At 40.3% G+C, this 27,703-nt stretch overlaps 1 protein-coding gene across 5 annotated transcripts in view; it reads left to right on the forward strand.

Annotated features, from left to right (window-relative positions):
- rasgef1ba (RasGEF domain family, member 1Ba) overlaps nt 1-27,703 on the forward strand; it is a 91,959-nt gene that overhangs the window by 31,631 nt on the left and 32,625 nt on the right. For all 5 annotated transcript variants that reach the window (XM_059988711.1, XM_059988710.1, XM_059988709.1 and 2 more), the window contains 5 exons: nt 9,869-10,081; nt 12,180-12,254; nt 21,917-22,012; nt 22,168-22,270; nt 26,318-26,397. In XM_059988711.1, coding sequence (XP_059844694.1) covers nt 9,869-10,081; nt 12,180-12,254; nt 21,917-22,012; nt 22,168-22,270; nt 26,318-26,397 — 567 coding nt within the window. The remainder of the gene's footprint in view (nt 1-9,868; nt 10,082-12,179; nt 12,255-21,916; nt 22,013-22,167; nt 22,271-26,317; nt 26,398-27,703) is intronic.

A 27,703-nucleotide genomic window follows, 5' to 3' on the forward strand; every position in this document is an offset into this window, starting at 1 on the left:
CTACTCTCATCTGTTATGAACCTGTTAAGTCTTCCTGCAGTAGCTGAAAATTCTCCTGATTGTTTAGTCCAGTTTTTTTTAAAATTCTGCTGCCACGAGAGGGGCAAAATTTGAATAGATTTATTTTTTTTCTGGTCTTCACTTTGTGAATACCTCAACATCCAATTCAGATTAAATTAAGTTAAATTAGGCATTCTTAGAAGAATTTCTTCAACAATGCAAATTATGCTTCTACTTTTCTTCATGTAATTTGTTTTAATTTTATGCACTTGACATGCTATGAGTTCACTATTTCTCTAATAGTTCATACAAATGCCATGAGATCATCATGGTTAAGCATTCAGCAGTGGTGTACTGCTTCAAGAGTATTCCAACATTGGAGCAGCATTTTAATGGCACATCTTCGCCTGTCACCTGTCACCCATGACACTTATAGCATCGGTTCTTGTTGGGTTATGGTGCAATCCAAACTACTTGTGAGTCTGGACAATTGGTTGGTGGAACCAGTTCCTTTACAAAGACACTGTCCCATTCCATCAGGGGTCACTAGATATTTATCAAAACAAAAGGAATCTGGCTTAGTCTCATAATATATTACTCCTTATGTCATTCTGAATAACCATAAGCAATACACTGCCTACTGAGTATCAGGTCTTAATTTTGATAAACTCTTATCACAGAGTTGTTCCAAATAAATGGATGGATGATCACAGGGTTGGCATCATTTAATTATAAGGCTAACTGCCAATTAGATTATCCTGATTTTGAATCCAATCCAGAGAGCTGCTCCATGTTACTGATAGAATTGGGTTAATGTCAAGATTCCTTAATCAGTGAAATGTTCCAGCAAAGGAATTGGGCAATGCCAGTCGAACAGTGGAATTTGATCATCTCAGACTCTCTGTTAAATGCGTAATCCAGATTGAGATGGAAATTGGATCAAAAGTGAAGTCACAAGAAACTTATGTCACTTATTGATTATACATTGTATAAATAAAAAGCAGAACCTTAATACTTTGTTTGGAGAAAGCTGCACATGATGAATAATGGTACTACATTTTTAAAGCACAAATTACTTTATATAATTGTATGCACAGAATCCTTCAAAGTAATTAAAGTAACTCATTGAACCAAATATTATTCCATTTGTTTTGAATATGGAATATTTATTTACCCAAATATTCATAAAATCCACCCTAAGGTAGCTAAAATGTAGTTTTATTTCATCTGAACCGGTTAGCCTCACCTTTTTCATCTTCCATACATTCTTACTCAACTAAGGCTTTAAAATGCACACTTATAACCAATAAATAAAATGGTCATAGTTAACTGTTAATGGTGAATTTATTTCTAAGGGAACAAGGAGTATTCACATCAATATTTCTCACATTAGAAGAACTGTTCAAATCTCTAGAAGAAACAAATGTAATTATTAACCACTGCTAAGAATTGGAATGAAGATATACTTTTCTTGTAGTGGAGGAGGCTGTGGAGGGACCTGGAAAAAATGCACAGAACTGTAGAACTTAAGAGGTAGGAGCAGAATTAGGCCTTTCAACCCATTGTATCTGCTCTACCACTCCATCATGGTTGCTTTATCTATGTCAACCCCATTTTCCTGCTTTCTCCCTGTAACCTTTGACACCTACTAATCAAGAACCCGTCAACCCCCACTACAAATACACTCAGTGACTTGCCATCCTCAGCCATCTGTGGCAATAAATTCCACAGATTTTCTACCCTCTGGCTAAATAAATTCCTAATCTCTGTTCTGTATGGATGATCCTTCTGTTCTGAGGCAGTGCCCTCTGGTCCTAGACTCCCCGCTATAAGAATCATCCTCTTCACATCCATTCTATCTAGGCCTTTCAGTATTCAGTATTTTTCAATGAGATCCTTCTTCATTCTTCTAAGCTCCAGTGTGTACAGGCCCAGAGTTATCAAATTCTCCTTGTATATTAACCCTTTCATTCCCAGAATCATTCTTGCAAACATCCTTCGGACCCTCTCCAATGCCAGCACATCTTTTCTTAGATAGGGGTCCAAAACTGCTCACAATACTCCATGTGTGGCCTGTCTAATGCCTTATAAATCCTCAGCATTACATCCTTGTTCCTATATTCTATTCCTCTTGAAACAAACACTAATATTACATTTACCTTCCTCACCACCAACTTAACCTGCAAGTTGGCCTTTAGGGAATCCAGTTCAAGGATTTTCAAGTCCCTTTCCCCCTCTGTTTTTTTTTGAATTTTCTCCCTGTTTAGAAAATATTTTATGTCTTTATTCCTTCTACCAAACTATGTGACCATACACATCTCTACAATATTTTCCATCTTCCACTTTTTTACCCGTTCTCCCAAACTGTTTTCTAGAAACCCTCCTTCCTCAGCACTACCTGCCCACCCACCTATCTGAAAACTTGGCCACAAAGCCGTTAATTCCGTAATGCAAATCACTGACATATCACATGAAAAGAAGTGGAACCAACACAGAACCCTTTGGACTATCATTAGTCACTGGCAGCCAATGAGAAAAAACCCTTTATTCGGTGACTTTGCCTCCTGCCAATCAGCCAATCTTCTATCTGTGCTAGCACCTTTCCTGCAATACCATGGGCTTTTATCTTGTTCAGCAGCCTGATGTGTGGCATCTTGTCAAAGGCCTTCTGAACATGCAAGTAAACAACATTCACTCTTTCTCCTTTGTCTATCCCGCCTCTTCTTTCTTTAAAGAATTCCAACAGATTTCTCCGACAAGGTTTACCTTTTGCAAAACTATGCTGACTTTAGCCTATTTTCTCCAAGTACCCCGAAGCCTCATCCTTAATAACAGGCTGCAGCATCTTCTCAACCACAGAAGTCAGGCTAACTTCAACTGCCTTCCCCCATTCTTAAGGTGTGGAGTGACTTTGCAGTTTTTCAGTCCTCTGGGACCATTCCAGAATCCAGTGATTCCTGAAAGATCATTACGAATGCCTCCACAATCTCTTCAGCTGCCTCTTTCAGAACCTTGGGGTGTAGTTCATCTAGTCCAGACTTATCAACCTTTGAACCTTCCAGCTTCCCAATTGTCTCCTCCCTAGTTACAGCAACTATTCTCACTTCTGTCCCGTGACACAATTTTCAACATTCTGCTAGTGTTCTCGACAGTGAAGGCTGGCTCAAAATAAATATGTCTGTCATTTCTTTGTGCTCCATAACTTCCTCCCCAGTGCCAATTTCCAGCGGTTCAATTTCCACTCTCACCTTTCTTTTACTCTATATATCTGAAAAAAATTGGTATCCTCTTTTATATTATTGGCTAGCTAACCTCAATATTTCATCATTTCTTTCCTTATGGCTTTTTAGTTGCCATCTGTTGGTTTTGGAAAGCTTTCCAATTTTTTAAACACCCACTAATTTGTGTTATAGTACTGTTTATGCCCTCTCTCCTCTTTTGATGCTGCCTTTAACTTCCCTTGTCAGCCATGGTTGCATCATCTTCTCTTTAGAACACTTCATCTTTAGGATGTATCTATCCTGCTTCTTCTGAATTGCCCTCAGAAACTCCAGCCATTGCTGTTTTGCCATCATCTCTGCTAGTATCCCATTGGCCGACTCCTCTCTACTGCCCCTGTAATTCCCTTTACTCCACTGTAGAGTCATGGAACGCTGCAGCACTGAAATAGGCCTTTCAGCCTATCCAATCCACTTAAGCTGTCTACTTCCACTGACCGGACCATAGCCCTACCACCCATGTGCCTATCCCAACTTAAATGCTGAGATCAAAATCAGATCCACCACTTGTGCTGACAGTTTGCTTCTCACCCTCACCACTCTCTGAGTCAAGTTTCCCCTCGTGTTCACCTGCTGTTGAGTGACTGAAGTCACCGGAGAAAATTACTGATAGATCAAAGCAGCTTCTCTATTCAACAAAACCAGGTACAACAGGCATCATACAGAGATGCTTTCGGTTGAACATCAAAGGACAATTCCATATTTACAATGTATGGACAATACTTTCTTTAAAACTATGTACAACCTTCATACCTCCTGATTTGCATCCATACCACAGACATTTAAATTAATTTTAATCAGCATTGTCTGGTCTGAAATTCACAGCTTTTAGGAACCCATTGTTCAGAGCTGCACTCCAAATTAAATGTACAATACATATTCAGATGTGAAGACTGGTAGCCAAAGTCATTTGCTAAATGTATATGTCCTAAACACAAAAATCACTCTAACTTCACCTTTTACACTTAACCCATAATCTCCGGTTGTAGTCTCGCCCAACCTTAGTGGGAAAAGCCTGCTTGCATTTACCCTATCTATACCCCTCATTATTTCATAGAACTGAATTTGTAATACTGAAACATCTGACTTTAGCTTCTCTCTCCCAAACTGCAGTGTGATTTCTATCATTTCTGCCTGTTTAAGGTGCATTTATCCTAAGCTCCCTGATCAAATCTAGTTCATTGAACAGCACCCAATTCAGAACTGCCTTTCTGCAAGTGGGTTCAAACACACACTCCTCAAAGTCCATCTCATAGGCATTCTACAAGTTCCCTCTATTGGGATCAGGCACCAATCCACCTGCGTATTGAAATCCCACATGACTAATGTAACATTGCCCTTTTTACATGCCTTTTCCATCTCCCATTGTTTTCCACATCTTAGCTACTATTCGGAGGCCTGTATGTAACTCCCATTAGGGTCTCTTACCCTTGCAGTTTCTTAACTACCCACTAAGATTCTACATCTTCTGATCTTACGTCTCCTCTTTCTGAAGGATTTGATTTCACTTTTCACCAACAGAGCTACCCCAACTCCTCTGGCTACCTGCCTGTTCTTTGGATACATTGTGTATCCTTGGATGTTAAGCTCCCAACAATGATCTTGCGACAACAATTCAGTGGTGCCCACAACATCATCACATGCAATCTCTAACTGCACTAAAGTGTCATCTACCTTATTCCATAAACTGTATGCATTCTAATATAACACCTTCAAGCCTGTATTCATCACCCATTTCAATTTTGACCTCACGTTACACTTCAACTCATCCCACTGACTACAATTTTGCCCCATTATCTGCCTGTTTTTCCTCACAGTCTCTCTACACACTGCTTCTCCTTGTATATCAACTGCTCTGCCCTCAGCTCTGGTTCCCATCTCCCTGCCAAGTTAGCTTAAACTCTCCCCAATAGCTCTAGCAAACCTGCCCACGAGGATATACGTCCCCCTCGGGTTCAGGTGTAACCAGTCCCTTTTTGTACAGGTCCCACCTTCCCCTGAAGAGATCCCAATGATCCAGAAATCTGAAACCCTGCCCCCTGCACCTCAACCACATATTCATCTGCCTAATCATCATATTTTTATCTCAGAGGTGCATGGCACAGGCAGCAGTCCAGAAGTCCAGAGATTACACACCTGGAGGTCCTGCATTTCAGCTTTCTGCCTAACTTCCTATATTCTCTTCCCATGGTGTCCTCCCTTTTCCTACCTATGTCATTGTGCCAATATGTTCCACAGCTTCTGGCTGCTCACTCTCCCCTTGGAATGCCACTGACCTGTTCTGAGACTTCCCTAATCCGGGCACCTTGGGAGACAAATTGCCATCCAGGTGCCTCTTCCATAGAATCTCCCGTCTGCTCCTCTGACTATTGAATCCCCTGTCACTATTGGACACCTCTTCTCCACCCTTTCCTTCTGTCACTGTGGCTTCTCCTGGTAGGTCATCCCCCCTCCCCCCTCAACGGTATCTAACGTGGTATACATTACTGAGGGGTAACAACCATGGGGTACTCAGCATTGGCTACCTATTCCAAAGAGGGTTAGGGTTAGTGAGTTGATGGCATGCGATGTTGGTGTCAAAAGTGTGGTGACAGTTTTGCCCCCAGAATAATCTTTGCTGGTTTCATTTGACGCGAACAATACATTTTCACTGTATGTTTCGATGTACTTCTGACAAACAAAGCTGATCTTTCATACTGGAGAGCTATTCAATGGTCTCAGCAGGATAAAAACTATTCTTGAGCCTGTGAGACGTCCTTTCAAAGTTTTGTATCGTATTCCTGATGGGAGAGGGCTGTGGTTGGAAACTGGGGCTCTCTAGGGAAAAATCACGTGGTTACAGGATACACATAACAGTCCACACAGAATTGAGGTTGGGCCACTGGAAGGGCTAAGTGTGCTACCCTTGAACTTTATACTGTATTGGCCATATCTTGGGTAATGATGAGTCTGAGTACAGAGAGGAAATTAAGAACCTGGTGGCATGGTGCGAAGACAATAATCTATCCCTCAACGTCAGTAAGACGAAGGAATTGGTTGTTGACTTCAGAAGGAGTAACGGACCACACGACCTCATCTACATCGGTGGTGCGCAGGTGGAACAGGTCAAAAGCTTTAAGTTCCTCGGGGTGAATATCACAAATGACCTGACTTGGTCTTACCAAGCAGAGTCCACTGCCAAGAAGGCCCACCAGCACCTTTACTTCCTGCGAAAGCTGAAGAAATTTGGCCTGTCCCCTAAAACCCTCACTAATTTTTATAGGTGCACCGTAGAAAGATTCTTCTAGGGTGCATCACAACCTGGTATGGAAGTTGTCCTGTCCAAGACCGAAAGAAGCTGCAGAAGATAGTGAACACAGCCCAGCACATCACACAAACCAATCTTCCGTCCTTGGACTCACTTTACACCACACACTGTTGGAGCAGTGCTGCCAGGATAATCAAGGAAACGACCCACCCAGCCAACACTTCCCTCTGGGAGAAGGTTCAGGAGCTTGAAGATTCATACGGCCAGATTTGGGAACAGCTTCTTTCCAACTGTGGTAAGACTGCTGAACAGATCCTGACCCGGGTCTTGGCTGTACCTTCCAAATATCTGGACCTGACTTGCACTACCTTATTTTCCCTTTTCTATTTTCTAATTATGGTTTATAATTTAAATTTTTACTATATTTACTTCGATTTGTACTTCAGGGAGCGTGAAGAACAGAAACAAATATCACTGTGATGTTTGTACGCTCCGGTATCAATTGTTTGGTGACAATGAAGTGAAGTACATGAGTACAAGTATAGTGTTGATGTTTGACTTGTATTATGATTTATCCATTTTGAATAAGTTTTGTTGCCTTATTCTCACCTCATCCTGCTTTGTAGACCTCTATTTCCTTTCATACTGTGGGGTTCGACTGAATGATGACTGGCTCCCAACGCTTGTGCTTAGAAGTCAACTGAAGCAGCTTTAAGAAGCTGTTTCAGGTGCAGCATGCAGAAGTTAACAAAGCCCTTATCTCACAGGCAGTGTGATCACAGTGCAAAATTAGCCATGTGGTCCTTCTGGATACTGTTGATGAATTTGGAAAGCTATCCAGGAATAGAAATACTGATCTGTTTACTGTGTCAGCATTTCTGTGAGATTATCCTTAATATGAAAGCAATACATCTATAGCTTCTGTTCACAATGAAACAAAAGTAAACAAGAGGCTCGGTTTTCTAAAGATACTGTTAGACTGTCAATGATTCTTTGTCTATAGGTACCACCATAGTTTGAAGTATTTTGAAAGACTTTAACGAGTAATAGCCTCAGAAGTGCTCCTGTACCTCGGAAGAGCATTAACTAATTGTACTGAGGGGCTTTGGCTGCTTTGTGCACAGCCCTATCAGCAATATTTTGTTCTCCACATAGTCAAGACATTGTGAAGGAAGTAGCCTTGCTTTTACAAACACATACAAAGATCTTGTCTCAAAGTGATGTATTGGGTGGGAGAAGTTTGAAGACACACAAGTGCTGGATTTAATGATGGGGAGGGAATGGTAATGATGTGCAGGGGGTGGCAAATTAAAGTGCAATCTAAGTGACAAGTGCAGCCAGGGTGATGTGTGAGTACGATTTAGATAGGAGTGAACACAGTTTTAAAAAAGCTTGGAGCAAAACATAATTGACAGAAGATTCACTCCTTAGGCTCAGTGGTCTTCTCTGAGCAATGCAGAATCTGTCTTCTGCTCCTGTTTATATGTACGACAAGTGAATAACCAGAAAAATATTTAAGCAATCTTGGCAAGGTGACTGCAGTGTGGAAAAGGCAACTAGAAGCATTCGGTTATTTGTGTGCATCGACCAGAGGTATTCTGGGTAGCAATCTGCATTTGGTTTCTCCAGGGTGGAGAGGACCACATTGTGAGCACTGAATGCAGTACATTCCCCACCAGTGCACGTGAATCTGTGTCCCTCAAAGATGGGAAGATAAAAGCTAAACAGGCAGCTGCTGCATGTCCTGTGATTGCTTCCATTGTTGTCTATTCCACTCCCACTCTGACCTCTATGCCTTTGACACTTGCCCCCACAGAGTTCAATGCAAACTCAAGAAGCGTCATCACATGGTCTGACTAGGCATGTAACCACACAAGGGAATTCACATAGAATTCAACACTTTTAGGTGAGCAGGTTGTATCAGAGCAGTCTAGTTCTGATGGCAGGCGTCAGCTTTTAATGTGGTTTTCTCTCTCCCTCTATAAATGCTGCCTGGTCTGCCAAGTATTTGAAGAACGTTCTGTTTTATTTCTGATTTCTGGTATCAGTGTTTTGTGCTTTAATTTCCAGCACTGTATTCTCTTTCTTGTTCTGTTTTCAGTCAAATCATTTCTCTTATATGTCTTCCAGAGATCAGCAATGATCAATAATCCTAATAACTGTCTCTCAGCTGGTACCACCAACACTAGTGTCTCTTGTCCCCCACTGTATTACAGATAGTTCCTTTGTTCTTCCCATCCTTTCCCCTTCTTTACAACTCAAAATGTGTATGGTTTTAACTTGTTGTAGTTCTCAGTTTTCATTAACCAGAAACATTAAGTCTGCTGCTTCCTCTGCATGTGTTTCCTGACCTGCTGAGTATCTCCAGCATTTTTTCGTTTTGCGCCAGATTTCCATTAATTTTCATGTAAACCAAACTTGAGCTATCTGTATAATGATTGGCCAATATGTTATTGCTCCAAGTCAGAGTTGCCACTGCGTTGCTGACAGTGCAGATAGGATTCAACTTGTCTGTGGGCTTAACATCACAGTTTATGGGAATGACTTTATATCTACGTGCAGTCTGTACTTATTTACTTACCAGGGCCCTTGGCTCCAGGTAGAGCACAGGCCATTGATGACCTCCCACCTCCACTGCCCTCTGAAGCCCATGGTATGGTTGGAGTTCATCAATGCTTTTGCAATCCATTGCATCCACTGTACATGGGATTGGCTTATTCAATTCACCGGAGCCCTGTTAGCTGGCTTTACCCGTTTCCACTCTCACGAAGGGCGGTAGGGTTGAACTTTGAGAGGCATGTGCAGCTTTTAAGTCTCTAAATTTGCTTCATTCTAATGTTTCATTCATCAAATTTTGTTTATTGCTCACTGTATGTACTGTAGTGATTAAATGCTGTAGTGAAAGCTCAATGCTTTATCCGAATGGTTATATGACAGTTACTAATTTTACAACATGTAGGATTATATAATTGCAAGTTATTGTAAAACACCATCCAGTTTACAATACAGGTTGAAATATTAATCCCTGGCTCTTTTTGTGACCAATACATTGGCTTTTGTATTTGAAATCTTTCCAGAACAGCTCCTCAGAGATTTGTGCTAATAATTCGCCTTGCTGTCTGCTGCGTAGCAATGTGTGCTGTCATCTGGGGTCATACAGAACCTTCCATTCTCAGAAGTGGACAAATTGTAATTGGCTGTTCACATATGGGCAGAAAACTCTTGAACTGAGCGGGCACATTTCCTGTAATTTAATTGACAGGAGTTCTGAAAGAGGTATTTGATACACATATAATGATTTGTTCGGACATTATCTTTACATTTTCTTCCTCTTCTCTGACAGCTACATCAAAAACCCGTGCAGCAATTGACTCAGAAGTTGATCAGGAAGCTCGCTACTCTTAACCAGTACGAAGAAGTTCTTACAAAATTAAATACGTCAGTCAGCGACCGGTTAACTGTGCTAAGGACCAAACCACAATCCATCCAGAGGGACATAGTGACCATCTGCAATGACCCATATACTTTAGCTCAGCAACTAACACACATAGAACTGGTTAGTATCTTATATTTAGCATAACATTGATAGGTTATTTATAATACTTCTGCTGCATTTTTAAATTTTATTATGGTGATGCTCTTTACAACTCACTCAATTTGCCAGGTACTCATTTCCCAAGTTTTAGAAGTTTATGTCTGGGAGTTCATGGTGCTGGTGTAACATTTATTGTTACCAGTTACATTGTATAAATCTCATGGCATGGGAAAATGCCCTTTATTGCTGAAACACCATCCAGAGCAGCTAGACTTGCAACCTCAAGAGTTAAATTGGCTTTGGATTGTGAGTGGTAGAAGATAAGGAACTTTTGCAGATCACCACCGTGTTCAATCTAAAACAAATAATCCCGGATTTTCTCCACGATCAGCACCCATGTGGTAGTCAATTTCCAACCTGTGGGATTGGCTGAAAGATGAATTTTGCCAAAATTTCAGGAGAAATCTTGACAATCAGCATTCTGCATGCAATCATTTTTGGTATGTTAATTTCATCTGAGTAGCAGCATCTCTGACAATTTCGCACTCTTTCATAATATTTGGAAGATCTGTTTAATTTACTTGCTCCATTTAAATGTACTAGAAGAACACAGTGTTTCTATGATACCTGTTGAAACTTAGATGGACTGTTGAGATCTATCTAATCTGGTATTTTGCTCACAACAAAGGTGAATCAAGACAATCAGTATCATGGTGCAGTGTCTGGTACATTTGCTAAGTTATCCTAAAGGCTTTCTGTACAAAGTTAACATTTGGTTTGTGAGAGCATGTGTATTGATTAGAAATATAATGTTATGTACGAAAAGAACATAAAGAATAGATTGGGCAATGCAGTGTTTTAACCCGGTGGCTGGTTCAGATGAAATTCGAACCAACCACTGCTTTCTTCAAAAGGTGCTGTTGAATAGATCAAATTCAAAATCAAATCAAATCGAATTCAAGTTCAATTATCATTCAATCATACATCAATACATCCAAATGAACAGTTTTCCTCTGGGGTCAAGTTGTAAAACGTACACAACAGATTCAAAATATTGAGCAAAAAAACATAATCATGCAATTATTTCATATATATATATATATATCAAAAACATAGTCATGCAAATATTATATTTAGCCCAAGTCCCTGACTGACAAACTGATATGTCCTGCAAATTGCTGGTACAGTTCTCTGCAGTGCACAAACACACACAATCCAGCCTGTCACTCCACCAATCGGACACTGGAGGGCAGCACCACTGGGAGAGGCCAGCCCCCAACCGAGCATGGACGCCACGCTACACCGCCTCTGGAATCTCTTTGCCTGGATTGCAGCAGTAGGTGTAGTCCTTGCAAGAACCACATCCACACAGCTGTCTCACCACCCGTCGTGCCACCAAGCAAGCAACATTCCCACTCCTAATCGCTTCTCAAATTAAATTTACAAAGGTCTCTCCAGTAAGCAATAGGGCTTGTAACTGATTTACTGAGTACTCTGTAATATTTTCTCTTCATTGAGATTACAGTTGAGTAGATACTTTTTGTAAGGTTTAGATTTTTTTCCTATCTAGTGGTTGAGAAAACATTGAAAGTATGGTGGCTGGATTCACTCCAAGATACAATGGACAGGTACCAGGTATAAATTAAAAATGAATTATTATATTCACAAATTAGCAAACAATCATTTCACACAAAAAGTAATTATGAAAGCTGTTTTAGTGTTCTTCTACAAAGTTAGTACCTGAGGAGAGGTCCTTTAATAATTTATTGGATGTTGGCATTACTAGCATTGTCACATTTGCTATCTGTTCCTAATTACCCCTGTACATAAGAGTAATTCTTACGAGTTTTGTCAGCTGTGCTAACATTGCCTTGTTGTCATTTAAGATCTTCTCCAGTAGAAAGAACAGATAATTCAAGGACGCTTCAGTCCTTAAGAACTGCTGAACCATCAGGAATGTTGATTTTCAGATAAGATTTGCCAACTCTGTTCATGTACATGCACATAATATTCAAAGCTATGATAGACTGAAGAGTAAATTGCCTCCTTCAATGATAGTGCCTTAAATATAAGTAGACTTATAAACTAAGTTTGACTTGTTCTTTTTTGTTTTCTGCAGGAACGGCTCAGTCATATTGGACCTGAAGAATTTGTTCAGACCTTTGTACACAAAGATCCTTTAGACAATAATAAGGTATGCTTTGTGCAAACATGAGGAAACTACAGATGCTGGAAATTCAAACAACACACACGAAATGCTGGTGGAACACAGCGGGCCAGGCAGCATCTATAAGGAGAAGCACTGTCGATGTTTCGGGCCGAGACCCTTCGTCAGGACTAGTCTCGGCCCGAAACATCGACAGTGCTTCTCCTTATAGATGCTGCCTGGCCTGCTGTGTTCCACCAGCATTTTGTGTGTGAGGTATGCTTTGTTTCCAGTTACACATTAATGTTGGTTTTAATATTTGTCACCTAAAATGCAGACTCTATTTTTAAAGTTTCTTTTGATTTTAACATTTCAACAATACTTCAATTCACACACATTAATAGACAAGGAAATCAGCCCTTGCCAGACAAACTTCAGAGCTTATTAACTTCAAAAGAGATGTGATAAAACAGAAATTTTGCATAAAATGCATCTACTGTTACCACAGTCTAATTGTCCTTGAGGTCAGGAATTTAAATCAACATTGTCACACAAGTGACAGACTTTGCTCAGAAAGGCAACTGCCTGAAGACAAGTTTTAAAATGTACTTGACCATCCTATTCCTTTTGTATAAACTATTACACTGAAATTCATCATTTTAACAAAGTCTCAGGAGTCTATCCAACAATCAGAATCAAAATCAGGTTTAATATCACCAGAATTTTTGTGAAACTTGTTTTTGTGGCAGCAGTACATTGCAATGTATAATAATAAAATCTGAATTACAGTAAGAATATGTGTGTGTGTGTGTAAAACGAGGAACAGAAGAAAGCAATAGTAATAGATTTGGCAAACCCCAATGACAGTAACATCAGGAAGAAAGAATGTGAGAAGCTGGAGAAATTACAGGGCTTGAAAGAGCAGATAGAAAGGATGTGGAAGATTAAAGCCAGGGTAATCCTGGTGGTGATAGGAGCACTTGGGGCTGTGACACCTGGACTGGGAGAGTGGCTCCAACAAATCCCAGGAACAACATCTGAGATCCCAGTCCAGAAGAGCACACTACTAGGCACAGCAAGGATACCACGCTGAACCCTCAAGTTCCCGGGCCTCTGGTAGAAGATCCAAGATTGAGGGAAAAATACACACATATACCACCAATTGGTGGGGGGGGGGGGGGGGGAAGGTAGATAAGTATATATATAGATAGTGAAATTACTGTGAGAAAAATAGTGCAGTAATGTTCATGGGTTCAATGTCCATTTAGGGATTGGATGGCAGAGGGGAAGAAGCCGTTCTTGAGTCGTTGACATTTTGCCTCAAGGCTCTTGTACCTCCTTCCTGATAGTAGCAATGAGAAGAGGACAACAAAAAAGGTGCCCAATTAAGAGTTGCATTGTATTTCTTAAAAAGATAAAGACAGAGAAATTATGACAACAATTATAGTCAGTGTTCACCTTATTATAACCATATAACAATTACAGCATGGAAACAGGCCACCTCGGCCCTTCTAGTCCGCGCTGAAGCTCGTTCCACACAGCTAGCACTCTCTGAGTAAAGAAGTTCCCCCTCGTGTTACCCCTAAACTTTTGCCCCTTAACTCTCAACTCATGTCCTCTTGTTTGAATCTCCCCTACTCTCAATGGAAAAAGCCTATCCACGTCAACTCTATCTATCCCCTCATAATTTTAAATACCTCGATCAAGTCCCCCCTCAACCTTCTACGCTCCAAAGAATAAAGACCTAACTTGTTCAACCTTTCTCTGTAACTAAGATGCTGAAACCCAGGTAACATTCTAGCAAATCTCCTCTGTACTCTCTCTATTTTGTTGACATCTTTCCTATAATTTCTGTTATTGCTAGATGGTTTACATAATAAACGTCTTTGATATAGATGATGAAAAAAAACCAAGCTGAAACTAAATGCAAAATCGAATATGTCAAATGTTCGATCCCTGTTGTTAATTGATCTTGGTACAAGGGATGCTGTTTGTCCATAAGCTGGGGATGGAAAGAAATCAGCCTTGATTCTGACTCTAGCTTGTTATTCAGTAACACTTATTGACGATACATCTAGGTGGAGTATCGTGTGAAAGGATCTGAACTGCTGCAGGATACTTAATGGAAGCTCAAGTAATTGAAATGCCTTCTTTGGCAAGATGCCCGCCCACCTTTTATCATATTGGATGCTCTGGTTTTCATTGCCAGACATTTTGCCTTCATGGGAATATTCTTAAATTATATTCAAACCAGTCTCTCCTTATAGACTACCCATTGTTTAATTATAGAATTTTCTGCCAATTTTTGATTGCAATTTACTGTAGCCATATCCATTTTCAAAACACTGAAATTGATCCACTGCCAATTAAGCTTTTTTACTTTAAATTGTTCCTGTTTCTTTACCTTCATTAATATAAACCTTATGAGTACATGATCTCTGTTCCCTTAATGTTCTTGCACTGGTACCAACTCATCCAACACAACTGGATCCAGCAACGTTCCTCCCTCATTCCATGGACAGGAAGTGTAAGGGCTAAGACATTACTTTGCATTAGAGATAGTTTCCTGTTTGCCCTTTGAAGTATTACTATGTACATTTTTATTTCACTAAGTTGTTATTGGAAAGTGGATATCATTTTAATTCTATCACTTGCTGCGCTGTCTCTCACAATGTCAGTGGCCAGCAAACCCCACCCCACCCCATAAATATCGCTACCACTTCAGTTCCTCCACACCCTGAGGTATCTATGTAGCTATGATTCTAATTGTGCTTGCCAGAGAACCCATGTCCCTCACCCTTATCTGTGTTCAGAAAAGAATGTCAGGTTGGGTCTAAGATGCATTAGGGAAATCCCCGCAGCACCTTCTGGCTCTCCTGGTTACCCACCCTCTCTCCTACTGCATAGCATGGGTGGGGCGATCTCTGCCCAAAATATAGGTTCTACTACTCCTTAACCTTCCAGAGCATGGGCCGTTGATATTTCCAGCAAATGAATGTCTTTGTCCAGGACACATGAGGATGTGCATTTAACCTGAACTGGGGTCTTATGCCTCGGTTTATCAAGCTTCCATCCAAAAATATCCAATTCTGTCGCATCTGAGTCCTCTTACCAATGTTAGGTGAATAGATGCACCTGAATGTAAACAAATAATCTTCACAACAACACGAGTGAATCTGCAGATGCTGAAAATAAATAAAAACACAAAATGCTGGCAGAACTCAGCAGGCCAGACAGCATCTATGGGAGGAGGTAGAGACGACGTTTTGAGCCAAAACCCTTCATCAGGAGTGAAGTAACATGGGATGGTCGAGGGGGGATAAGAAGTGGGGGGAGGGAAAAAGTAGAGAGCTGGGAACTGATAGGCTGAAGGGAAATGGGCTGGGGGTAGGTGGAGAACTATGGGAAATAAAAGAGAAAGAAAGGTAGGGCTGGGGGAGATGTAGTGAGGGGGGAAAACAGAGAGAGAAAGAGAACCAGACTAAAATAATAGACAAGGATGGGGTAAGGGGGGGCAGGGGTATCAACGGAGGTCTGTGAGTTGAATGTTCATGCCGGCAGGTAGGAGGCTACCTAGGCGGGAGATAAGGTATTGATCCATTGACCTGCATGTGGCCTCATCCTGACGGTAGAGGAGGCCATGGACAGACATATCGGAGTGGGACTGGTCTGTGGAATTGAAGTGTGTGGCCACAGGGAGATCCCGCCACTGCTGGAGGACTGAGCGCCGGTGTTCGGCGAAACGGTCTCCCAGTCTGCGGCGGGTCTCCCCAATGTATAAATGGCCACATCGGGAGCACCAGATACAGTATATCACCCCAGTTGACTCACAGGTGAAGTGGTGCCTCACCTGAAAGGACTGTCGGGGGCCTGGGATGGTGGTGAGGGAAGAAGTGTGGGGGCAGGTGTAGCACTTCTACCTGACGGCATGAACATTCAACTCACAGACCTCCATTGATACCCCTGCCCCCCTTACCCCCATCCCTACCTATTATTTTAGTCTGGTTCTCTTTCTCTCTCTGTTTTCCCCCCTCACTATAATCTCTCCCCAGCCCTACCTTTCTTTCTCTTTTATTTCCCATAATTCTCCACCTTCCCCCGGCCCATTTCCCTCCAGCCTATCACTTCCCAGCTCTCTACTTTATCCCTCCACCCACTTCTTATCCCCCCTCGACCATCCCATGTTACTGCACTCCTGATGAAGGGTTTTGGCCCGAAACGTTGTCACTACCTCCTCCCATAGATGCTGTATGGCCTGCTGAGTTCTGCCAGCATTTTGTATCTTCACAACAAGCTGTGCTGTCATAGAAATTTGTACTAATTTCAGATAGTGGCAGGAACAGAAAGTTTTTGGATTATTTAGCTCTGGCCTGTCCATACCACAGTTTGTGCTTACCAAGCCCAGGCTGTTCTGTGCATTTTTTTATTGAGAATATTAAAAGAGTTGTTGAACATTAGATCGGTAAATAAGATAAAAACAAATCTTAAACTCCCATAATGTGTAAAAATGATCAAATAAATCAAATTAGTATGTTGCTTTACTGCGGCAAACTTGACTGTTCCTTTCACGGTCTCACATGGGATGTGTGTGTGGCTGACAGTGTGAACATTTACTGCCCATCCCTCATTATCCTTTATGCTGAGGACGGCTCCACAGGTCTGGTAATAAGGAATGTTAGGATTGGACCTTATGATGATGAAAGAACAGTGGCCATAAGTATATGTGTTTCGAACGGGAGCATGTGGATGGCAGCATTCTGATACGTTTAATGCTCTTGCTTTTCTAACTAGGGGCTTGCGGTTGTGAGAAATCTGCTGGTTTACTGCACTGCCTTTTGTAAACTACATTATTGGTAGTGAGATAGTCAGGGGCCGTTTAGAGTTGTATAGTGCGTGCCAACAAACAGGTTGCTTTACTCTGGATGGCTTCCAGTTTCTCAGTTATTGTCAGAATTGTTCTTATCTGCTGACGAGAATGAGTCCTCCCCCCAGTATGAGATGTGAAAAGGCTGTGGAGACTCCAGAAGTGGGCCATTTGATAAAGATGCTTTGTTTCCAATCTGTTCTTATGACAACAGTATTTAAGTGGCTGGTCAATGGTAACCAGTCTGCCCCAGAATATCAATGGTGGGAGAGTCAATTATGTAACTGCAAGAAAAGGCAGCTAGATATTTTTATTAGTGATTGTCACTGCTTGGCATTTGTGACATGAATAATACCTAATTAACTATTGTTCAATTAAGTAATATATATCTGGTATTTGTGCATCTGTTTAAAGTATCCTTCCAGTGTAGTCAGAGTTGAGTCATCAGCAAATATATACAGTCGGCCCTCCTTATCCGTGGGTTCCGCATGCACGGATTCAACCAACCGCGGATTGGGAAAACCCGCAAGTTCTCTCTCCGGCACTTGTTGTTCGAGCATGTACAGACTATTTTTTCTTGTCATTATTCCCTAAACAATACAGTATGACAACTATTTACATAACATTTACATTGTATTAGATATCATAAGTAATCTAGAGATGATTTAAAGTATACGGGAAGATGTGCATGGGTTACTGTGGATTGGGATAGAGAAAAAAAGGAAGTTTTCTCTCCAGCACTCATTGAACAGGTACATCTGGTATTATTTAGTATCTGTTAGTCAAACGTTTGTCTTAGTATATAGTATATATTTCACTTTTCTATGCATATAGAACACTTAAGAAACATATGTATTTCAATAATTAAACCATTGTGTTGCTTAGTAATAATTGTAGCCTTCATCGGGGCAGGGCCTTTCACATGCTCCATTACTCTCATTTTATCCTTTAAAATTGTTCCGATCATTGACTGACCATAGCCTAACACTTTTCCAATGACTGATGGCATTTCACCTCTTTCTGAATGCTTTATTACTTCCACTTTATTTTCAGTTGTGATCGTTTTCTGTCAATGGAACAGAAACACTGCAGGCAGTGGGTCCCAAGTTCCACCAGGTCCTAAAGTCCACCACACTGAGACAAGTTAAATAAGTTCCAGAACTCCACCGGGTCCTAAAGTCCTCCACACCGAGACAAGTTAAATAAGGTCTGGAGCTCTGCCAGATCCTAAAGTCCACCACACTGAGGCAGGTTAAATAAGGGACTTGAGCATCCGCATTTTTTGGTATCCATGGGGGTGGGGTCCCAGAACCAATCCCCCACAGATAAGGAGGGTCGAATGCAGATGACATTACCGCTATGCCTAGCCACACAGTCATGGGTGTAGAGAGTAGAGCTGTGGGCTAAGCACACGCCCTTGAGGTGTACCAGTGTTGACTGTAAGAGAGGTGGAGATGTTACTTCTGATCCACACTGACTATGGTTTCTCAGTGAGGAAGTCAAGGATCCGGTTGCAGAGGGAGGCACAGAGGCCCGGGTTTTGGTGCTTGTTGATTAATTGAGCATTTGGATCAGATGACAGTGAAAGATCATTGATATACTTCCAAACCAGAAGGGTGCATGACTTTTAATGTGGTATCTAACGAGTCAAAAGCACTGAAGCTCTTTTACAGAGGGAATATGAGGGTAATTTATAGGACTGCTGAACATGGAACAGCACCCAGTATTGTTGTCAAGTTCCAAACAAGAGAAGGAAAGATAATGTACTCACCTGATGAAATTTGCAGTGTCATTTTCTGAAGCATTCTCTTCATTTTATGAAATATTTGAAGGTTTAAGTGCCATCCTGAGAGTTTCTCAAGGTCTTGCCCTATGAATGGGAATTGCAGAAAATGTTCATACTCACATGCTGCTTCAGATTCCTGTACTTTGATTCTCTTCCTGTTAATTTTGAACTATAAGGGATCTTTCTCCATGTTTTTCACAGATGTGCCAGGATCAGTTGTCTGTTTAATTCATTTGTTTTTCAATTACTATGACTGCTTCAGGGCCAGAGTTCTTTTCCTCAGGTGTGTTCTTATACTTTCTGGATTCTTGATTAGTTTTCTGGTCTTCCGACATTGGGTTGCCATGTTAATTTTCTTTGCAGAACAAAGCTCACCTGTTATGTAACATGAGATTACTTAATGATATGCAAACATTTGCTTTTTCGATAGAATGCTTAAGCCACTCAGTGCTTTTTACATGAAATTCTAAAGTGGCGTTTTCTTAAAAAAGTCTGCAACTATTGAATAAATACATCTCAGTTGTGCAATTTTTAGAATAGTTTTACGGAAAACTAGCAAAGCAAATTTATAATTTTTATAGGTATTATGATGTAAAAATAATCAGAAAGCACTATAGATTTACTTTGGTGGTACAAGATAATGGCTAGCAAGCAGAGTTCACTAACTGTGTGGTGCTGGGTGGGGTTGCTGTATAAATGTAGTGCTGGCATTCAGTTTGATGACTCTCAAACAAAAAAGGAAATTGATGAAAAAAAGCAGTTGAAGAATCTTTAGGTTGGTTTTTCTCAAACAACGTACGAAACCTTTACCTGTGGGGTCTTGATTGTGGCTACTTATGCATCTAATTGCCACACCATTGCAGTGCTGAATGCTGGAATCAGTCAGACATTAAAGGCCTTCATGGCAAGCAGAATACACCAGTATCAATGATAATCATTTTGATGTGGAGGAATAGAGAGGTGGTTCAAAAGTTCAATAGTTCCATTTAATATCAGAGAATGTATACAATATACAGCCTGACGTTCTTACTCATCGCAGGCATCCTTGAAACAGAAGAAAACCCCCCAAAGAAAGTATGATAGAAAAAAACCACAAGAACCCCAAAGCCCCCCGCCCCCTACTCATGTGCAAGCAGCATAATTCCTCCCTCCTCCACCTCCCACAAATTATTTTAGCATAGCGTATCAGCATTCCCACCATGTGACCTCTTGTATATCAGGCCACTCACATGTGATGGGCTGCCATGATTGCTGGCCCTGGCTGATACCATTCCCCTCTTTGAGTTGTGCTACAGGCCACTATGAGATAGGAGTACATTAAAGCCCCCATTTGACTATCTGAAGAGGCTGCTCCCCAGATATTTGTTGCACTTCAGCCCTGTGTTCCTGATTTATGGGCAGATACTCAGTATGGAATGGGATTGTTCACTCAGAGGATCTATTGTCGAGCTAGCTCCTGAGCTGGGCCAGGATGGCTGTTCACGGGTCCAAGCAGCGGGCAGACAGCGGCTCTGCCTGGGCCAACTGCCTGCCCCACTTTGGGGTATGCTTTTGTGCCCAGCTGTCCTTGTAGAGGGGGCATGCCATCACCACAATGAGGGATTTCGTCGAATGGTGGGCCCTCCCCAGGGAATTGGCTGTTTTATAGACAGTAATAGTATTTTAGTTTGAATTTGTTTACTGTCTTGTAAATGTTGCTAGTATTTCATGGATTTTTATGTGAATAAACTTCAGTAGTTTTGCAAAAAAAAAGGAGCACATCAAAATGGGCCATTGATTAAAGCCTGTTTATTTCAGGTGCTTAATATGGAGGTTCGGTAGTCATCCCAAGTAATGTTTCTGGTTAACATTGGAGTAGAGAAGAATGAGTCTGTGCTTTGCTATGGGCAAAGCATTAATGTCCCAGTGGAAAACTTTCAGCTTTTGTCTCTTTGCCAACAGTGCAGAGTTTTAGAGTGGAGTCACAAGAACCTGCAGATGCTGGAATTTGGAGCAACAAACAATATGCCAGATGGATTTAATGGATTGAGCAGAATCTGGAAAGAAAAAGGAAATAAATATTCAATGTTTCAAGTCAAAAACTTGCATCAGGACGAATGCGGGGTCTTGGTGCAAGGTTTCACTTTGAAAAGTTGACAATTCCTTCCCCCCCACAGATGCTGCATGAGTCGCTGAGATCTGCCAGGAGATTGTTTATTGCTGCAGACTTTTACCCAGGTAGTAGGTTATTATATCTGATGGCAAAGATGGAAATGATTGTGTGTCTTGTAACTCTTAAAACATAAAACTAATTGAAAGAAAAGCAAGGGAATCTGGAATGCAAGTCTAATTTTCTTTTTACTTGAAGCAAGATGGGCCTTACTTTCATGATATCAGCAAAGCTTACTTGGGGTTTGATGTTCTGTTGTGTTCTGTTAGTTTTTGTGCAGGGAAGGGCTTGTGTTTTTTTTGGGGGGGGTTGATGATCGAGATGCTGTTCTTTTTGTACAGGGAGGGGATTGATGTGGCTATCTGGAGAAGACAGATTTCAGAGTTGTACGGTTTGATAATAAATGAACCTTTGAAAGCTTTCACATTACAAATAGTTTCATACATATAACCATAATGAATTACTTAAACAAACAAAAATGCTTTATCAAACAATATATTTACAATACTACTCAGATATTACTTTAATATTAAATACATAACAATGACCACCATGCACTAGATGATGTTATTTGAAACACATGGGAAATATTTTATGAGAATTGAGCCCAGGCCACATTAAATCCACTTTCTAGACACACATGCTTTGCTTTCCTGCAGTTTAATTAAAAATAACCAACAGAGATTACAATGAAATATGGCAGGGACAATCATATAATGTAAGTGTCTCATTTTCTGTGAAGACCATAACCTAGCTTTGAATTGTCAGCCTTACATTTTCAAACAAAACATCACATAATTGTGATGTTTTATCTGTTATTTTTGGAATTCATTATTCTTGAAATGAGTTAGTATTTCATGGTGTATGTCCCATGTGCAAACCAGTTTGTTATTCCATTTTTCTTCTTTCAGTCCTGCTTTAATGATAAGAAGAAAACAAGCAACCTGGAAGCCTATGTAGAGTGGTTTAACAGGCTGAGCTATCTCGTAGCAACAGAAATCTGTATGGTGAGTGAGAACCTACCAGGTTCCGACACTGGAATCCTTTCATTATGTCTATCACGATAATTGTTTCTCATTATTATGCATTTCAACTGTCAGTTCCTTTTAGTGAAAGGCGCTGTTTCCACCTAAAGTCTAATTTTCTCACCTGTCATTCACAGCCAGTAAAGAAGAAACACAGAGCACGGGTAATAGAATATTTCATAGATGTTGCTCGTGAGTGCTTTAACATCGGCAACTTCAATTCCTTGATGGCAATTATTTGTGAGTATTGCTCATAAGATGAGATTTAATGAGATACAGGACAGATCAATCACTTTAGTAGCTTCTCATTAAATTCAAACAATATTGTTTGCAAAACATATCCATATTACCTTTAAATTTTATTCAGTCAGCAGCACTGGTCCCTGGACATGGCAATCCTATTTCCCAGTTTTAGATAAGCTATTGATTTAGGAGTTTAATATTCAGAAGGTAAATGAAAAAAAAAAATTGTGTAACCTTATTAGATCTAAGTTGTCACGTTGGTATTGCGGATGGTAAACAAAATGCCCCATTACCGTTTATGTCTTTTGAAAAATGTTAATATAATGTTATTAACAATGCTAACTATTTACTAGACTAACTCTCAAGGGCATTTGCGTATCAGTCAAAACAAATTATACAAAAATTTTAGAGATCATTGATTTAAACACAAATGAAACAACATTTGGAGATTGTTAGACCTTAACTTCAAAATGACATTGGTGCATTGGAAACAGTCCAAACAGTGATTGGCAGGCAGGGTTGGGGCTTCAGGGGGTTCTGATATCAAGCCAGATTCAATGAACTGATTATTTTCATTGGAAAAATGATTTCATTGCAAAATAAAAAAAAATGCAGACTCAATCCAAGTTTCAAAACATTGAAATAAATGCCATTGTAGATATCTTGTTTTATTTATTTGTGGTTCAAGTTGCAAATTATAAAATGAACCATCTCAAAGGCAATGAAATAAATTTTTCCCCGGCAGAAGAAATTTTGCATGAATTAGAAGACAAGTCTATACAAATTACTCTCTTTAATATCCATGAAAAGGCTGATGAAGTCAAATCTGATTAGAACTGTGAATGAGGATTATAAATGTTATATTATTTAACATTTTTGTTCTGGGACTGATAGGAGTACCTGTCCAAACAGGTAAAAGGTACAGTAAATAAAAATATTTCAGGATCACTATATCTGCCTTGTGCATAAACAGGAAAAAGCATTGAGAAGTTTCTTTTAAGGCAATAAATAGAGATTAGGTTGATGTACAAATTGTAAAGAATCTGAAGAAGCAAGTGTTTTTGTCCTGTTTGGTGATTTCTTATTTAAAATGTTTCTGTAGTTTTGTCAAATGCCAAATGTCCACGTGGAATTTTTATGGTATATCACTTTTTAACTTGTCTTCTTACAATGCCTGGTTAAATATAAAGTAACCACACATCTTATTGCATGTTTTAAGTTGAAGTCTGTATGCCTGCATGAGCCCCTAAGCTTATTGTTAGCATTTCCAATCAGGGTGCATTTAAATTCAAGCAACACACACAAAATGCTGGTGGAACACAGCAGGCCAGGCAGTATCTATAGGGAGAAGTGCTGTCGACGTTTCAGGCCGAGACCCTTCGTCAGGACTAACTGAAAGAAAAGATAGTAAGAGATTTGAAAGTGGGGGGGGGGGAATAAATAAATCAGGGATGGGGTAAGAAGGGGAAGAGGGGCATTAACAGAAATTAGAGAAATCATTGTTCATGCCATCAGGTTGGAGGCTACCCAGACGGTATATAAGGCGTTGTTCCTCCAACCTGAGTGTGGCTTCATCTTGACAGTAGAGGAGGCCATGGATAGACATCTCAGAATGGGAATGGGATGTGGAATTAAAATATGTGGCCTTGGGAGATCCTGCTTTCTCTGGCGGACACCCTCCCCTTTTTTTTCTCTCTCTGCCCTTCACTCTGCCTGTTCTCCACCTCTCTCTGGTGCTCCCCTCCCCCTTTCTTTCTCCCGAGGCCTCCCGTCCCATGATTATTTCCCTTCTCCAGCTCTTTATCCCTTTTGCCAATCACCTTTCCAGCTCTTAGCTTCACCCCACTCCCTCCGGTCTTCTCCTATCATTTCGCATTTCCCCCTCTCCCTCCTACTTTCAAATCTCTTACTATCTTTTCTTTCGGTTAGTCCTGACGAAGGGTCTCAGCCTGAAATGTCAACAGTGTTTCTTCCTATAGATGCTGCCTGGCCTGCTGTGTTCCACCAGCATTTTGTGTATGTTGCTTGAATTTCCAGCATCTGCAGATTTCCTCGTGTTTGCATTTAAATGATGTTTGATACAGACACAATCGCTGTTAGTAGACGAAAATCAAAGATGTGCTTATGGGCAATGCTATAAGAGATCTTGCAGTATGTGCACAACAGCAACATCTCTGGTTTCATATTCAATCTGCAAGTGGTCAAAGAGAAATGTTCAGCAAACGTGCTGACAAATGGGTTTGCTGATGCAACCTAAATTAATTGAATCAAGCATAATTGTATTTATAACCATAAATCACTAGAGTAATATTGAGCAGCTTACAAGTTTGACTAAATTATCTTTTATTATAAAAATAAATTTCTGAACAATAGTACATCATAACAGGTCTCTGTTCATGGCTCTGTCCAACGTTGATAAATGTATCAATAATTTCTAATAGTCTAGTGTAATTTTGGATGCACAGACACACACACAGTAACCTGTAGGATATACAGCATATGCCACAAGTGAAGCTGAAGCATTCGATAGTCAAGGATCCCTGCAGCCAGGTTGCTTATTCTTATCAAAGGTCATAGAAAAGCAGTAATGAGCATTTGTTTTAGATGTAAGAAGTATACAAAGAACCATGTACAATAATCTGTTTAAAAAATAAGCAGTTACAGTTTCTCTTCTCATATCCACACCACTACCTGAGAATCTACCCTTTACAACTTCTTGCTACTTCTTGTCAGCATTGTTTGGTAAACCCTAATGGCGGCGTGGCCAAGTTAATGGCCACCAGCTTGGCCAAGCCATTATTTCTTTTCCATGCCTGTGCGGTCTCTATGTTGATTGATTGCTTGTCTGATGCACTGTACTGGATAGGAATAAATCCCCTCTAGACTGAATCTGTTGTCCTTTATCTCAGTCTTAATTTCCTCTCCTTAATCATGACTCTTATTGGCAACAGACCAAGTATTTTATATTTAACCAGAAGTGAGCATCAGACTACATGTCTGCACCCTCAGTGAGACCATGTGTTCCCATATCTATAAATTCATGAAATTCTACTTTCTTCTCAGCTCATTTCATCCATGGCTCATCCATGAGTTCAAACAATGTACTTGAACATCCGTGAAAATCCAAATCCTGTTCAATTACTGCCCTGGATTTTGCTCACCTGCATTGTCTTATGAATATATCATACCTTGCTTTAAAATTCCTGTCTTGTTTTCAAGTCCATTCAAGGTCTTTCCTCAGCCTATCTCTAAACTCCTTCAAACTTATTAACCTCCAGATAACTGTCTCTGTTTATAATCTCTTCATCATTCCCAAATGTAATTGTTCTAACATTGATGGCTATACATTTGGGTTTCCAAGGTCCTATGTTCTGATTTCTCTCCACCAATAGTTTTTGATTCACTTTTCTTCTGTAATAGATTTCTTAAAACTGACTTCATTGACTGAGATTGTGGTCTAATATGTAATTCATACTGATTTTTGTTTTGATAATTCTACATTGAATACTTTACTCTGTTGGAGGAATTGTATACATATGGGTGGTGTTAAGCTTAGTAGTGTTGTCACTCATATTATTGTGCTAGCCTTTATCAGAAAAGTGTATCTCAATTATTTGTAGAACTACTTACTTATTCCTCCTTTCTCTTTCACAAGAGTCATGGGAAATATCACTGAAGAAGTTTGGTCTCTGCAGTAGAGCTCTACAGAGAATAATTTTGGTACAAACTAACCACCACAGTCTGACAATACTAAGACCCTTTGTTCCCACACCTGACTCAACCAGATCCAGAAGCATTTGTGGAAAATCTGTAGCAAAGAATTGCTATGCCAATCGTTCAAACAAGAGAATAATACCAAGTAGAATTACTCTGATCTGGATAAAATACTGAGCTAGGTTGATCCAAACTGAACCTGAGTACTTTTTCAAAACCCAGATCAACTTTGGCACTCATAGTTGGGGTTTCTAAGAGTTAGATTAGGTCACCATGCTTTACTCTGCAGTACATTACATAAACAGAATCATCTCAATTTGTGTTTTTCAGCTGGCATGAACATGAGCCCTGTTTCCAGACTAAAGAAAACCTGGGCCAAAATCAAAACAGCCAAATTTCATATCCTTGAGGTGAGTTCAACCAACACAAAATTTGTTATTGTGATTCAGCTACCTTGAGTCCTGATAATACTGAGTGTACTACAATGGGCAAGACCACGGGGTATTCATTTTCAAAATAGAAATATCTTGTATTGGTTAATTATGCTTAAAAAGTAAATCTGATTATGGAGGAAGTAGACATGGTTGATCTGCTAGACTGAGGTACTTTGAGTTTTCACCAAGGACAGAGATGCTACTGGAGCCTAAGTGGAGAAAGATGTAATTGAGGACTTGGTTAGACTAGAGGAGGTCTAAAGAAGCTAGTTAGAGGCAATAAATCACTTGGTCTAGATGGAATGCATCCTAATTTGCTGAGGAAAGTAAATGAGGAAGTTGCTGAGATCATAGCTATGATTTCTCAGATAAATCTAGATATCTAATGATTGGAAATTGTAAATGTTGTTCACTTGTTTAAGTCAGTGTGTAAGGATAAATTGAGGAAGCCCAAATCAGGCAATTTAAATTAGGTAATGAAGGAAGTTTTAAAAACAATCATCAGCACAGAAATGCTAGTCTCTTAGTGAAATTAAATGTGGATTTATTAGGGGCAATCTCTGACTGATTAACTCAATAGAGTTTTGTTTGTAAAGTAATGACGAGTTGATAAGGAAAAGTAGTCGACTTGGTGTACAAGAATTTCCATAGGGCATGAGGGTCAGTACTGCTTTACTTAACATTTATTAATACTTTAGACTTGGGTTAACAGAGATCCACTTCCAATTTTGCAAATAACCCAGAAGATGGAGGTATTGTAATTGTAAGGAGATAATAGCCCTTAGGGAGGTATTGGCTGGCTTGTAGAATGGATAGATAGATAGCAATAACATTTAATTTTGAGAAGAATGTAATGTGTTCCAATTTAGTTGGAATAGTGAGAAAAGATACTGTGGAGCACTGTGCTCAGTTCTGGTTGCCTCACAATAGGAAGGATGTGGGAACCCTAGAAAGGGTGCAGAGGAGATTTACAAGGATTTTGCCTGAATTGGAGAGCATATCTTATGAGAATAGGTTGAGTGAACTCGGCCTTTTTTCCTTGGAGCAACAGAGGATGAGGTGACCTGATAGAGGTGTGTAAGATGATGAGAGGCATTGATAGAGTGGATAGTCAAAGGCTTTATCCCAGGGCGGAAATGGCTAGCACGAGAGGGCACAGTTTTAAGGTGCTTGGAAGTATGTACAGAGGAGATATCAGGGGTAAGTTTTTTACGCAGAGAGTGGTGAGTGCGTGGAATGGGCTGCCGGCAACGGTGGTGGAGGTGACTATGATAGACTCCTG

The sequence above is a fragment of the Hypanus sabinus genome, chromosome 14, assembly GCF_030144855.1.
Source record: "Hypanus sabinus isolate sHypSab1 chromosome 14, sHypSab1.hap1, whole genome shotgun sequence".
In the NCBI taxonomy this organism is placed as follows: domain Eukaryota; kingdom Metazoa; phylum Chordata; class Chondrichthyes; order Myliobatiformes; family Dasyatidae; genus Hypanus; species Hypanus sabinus.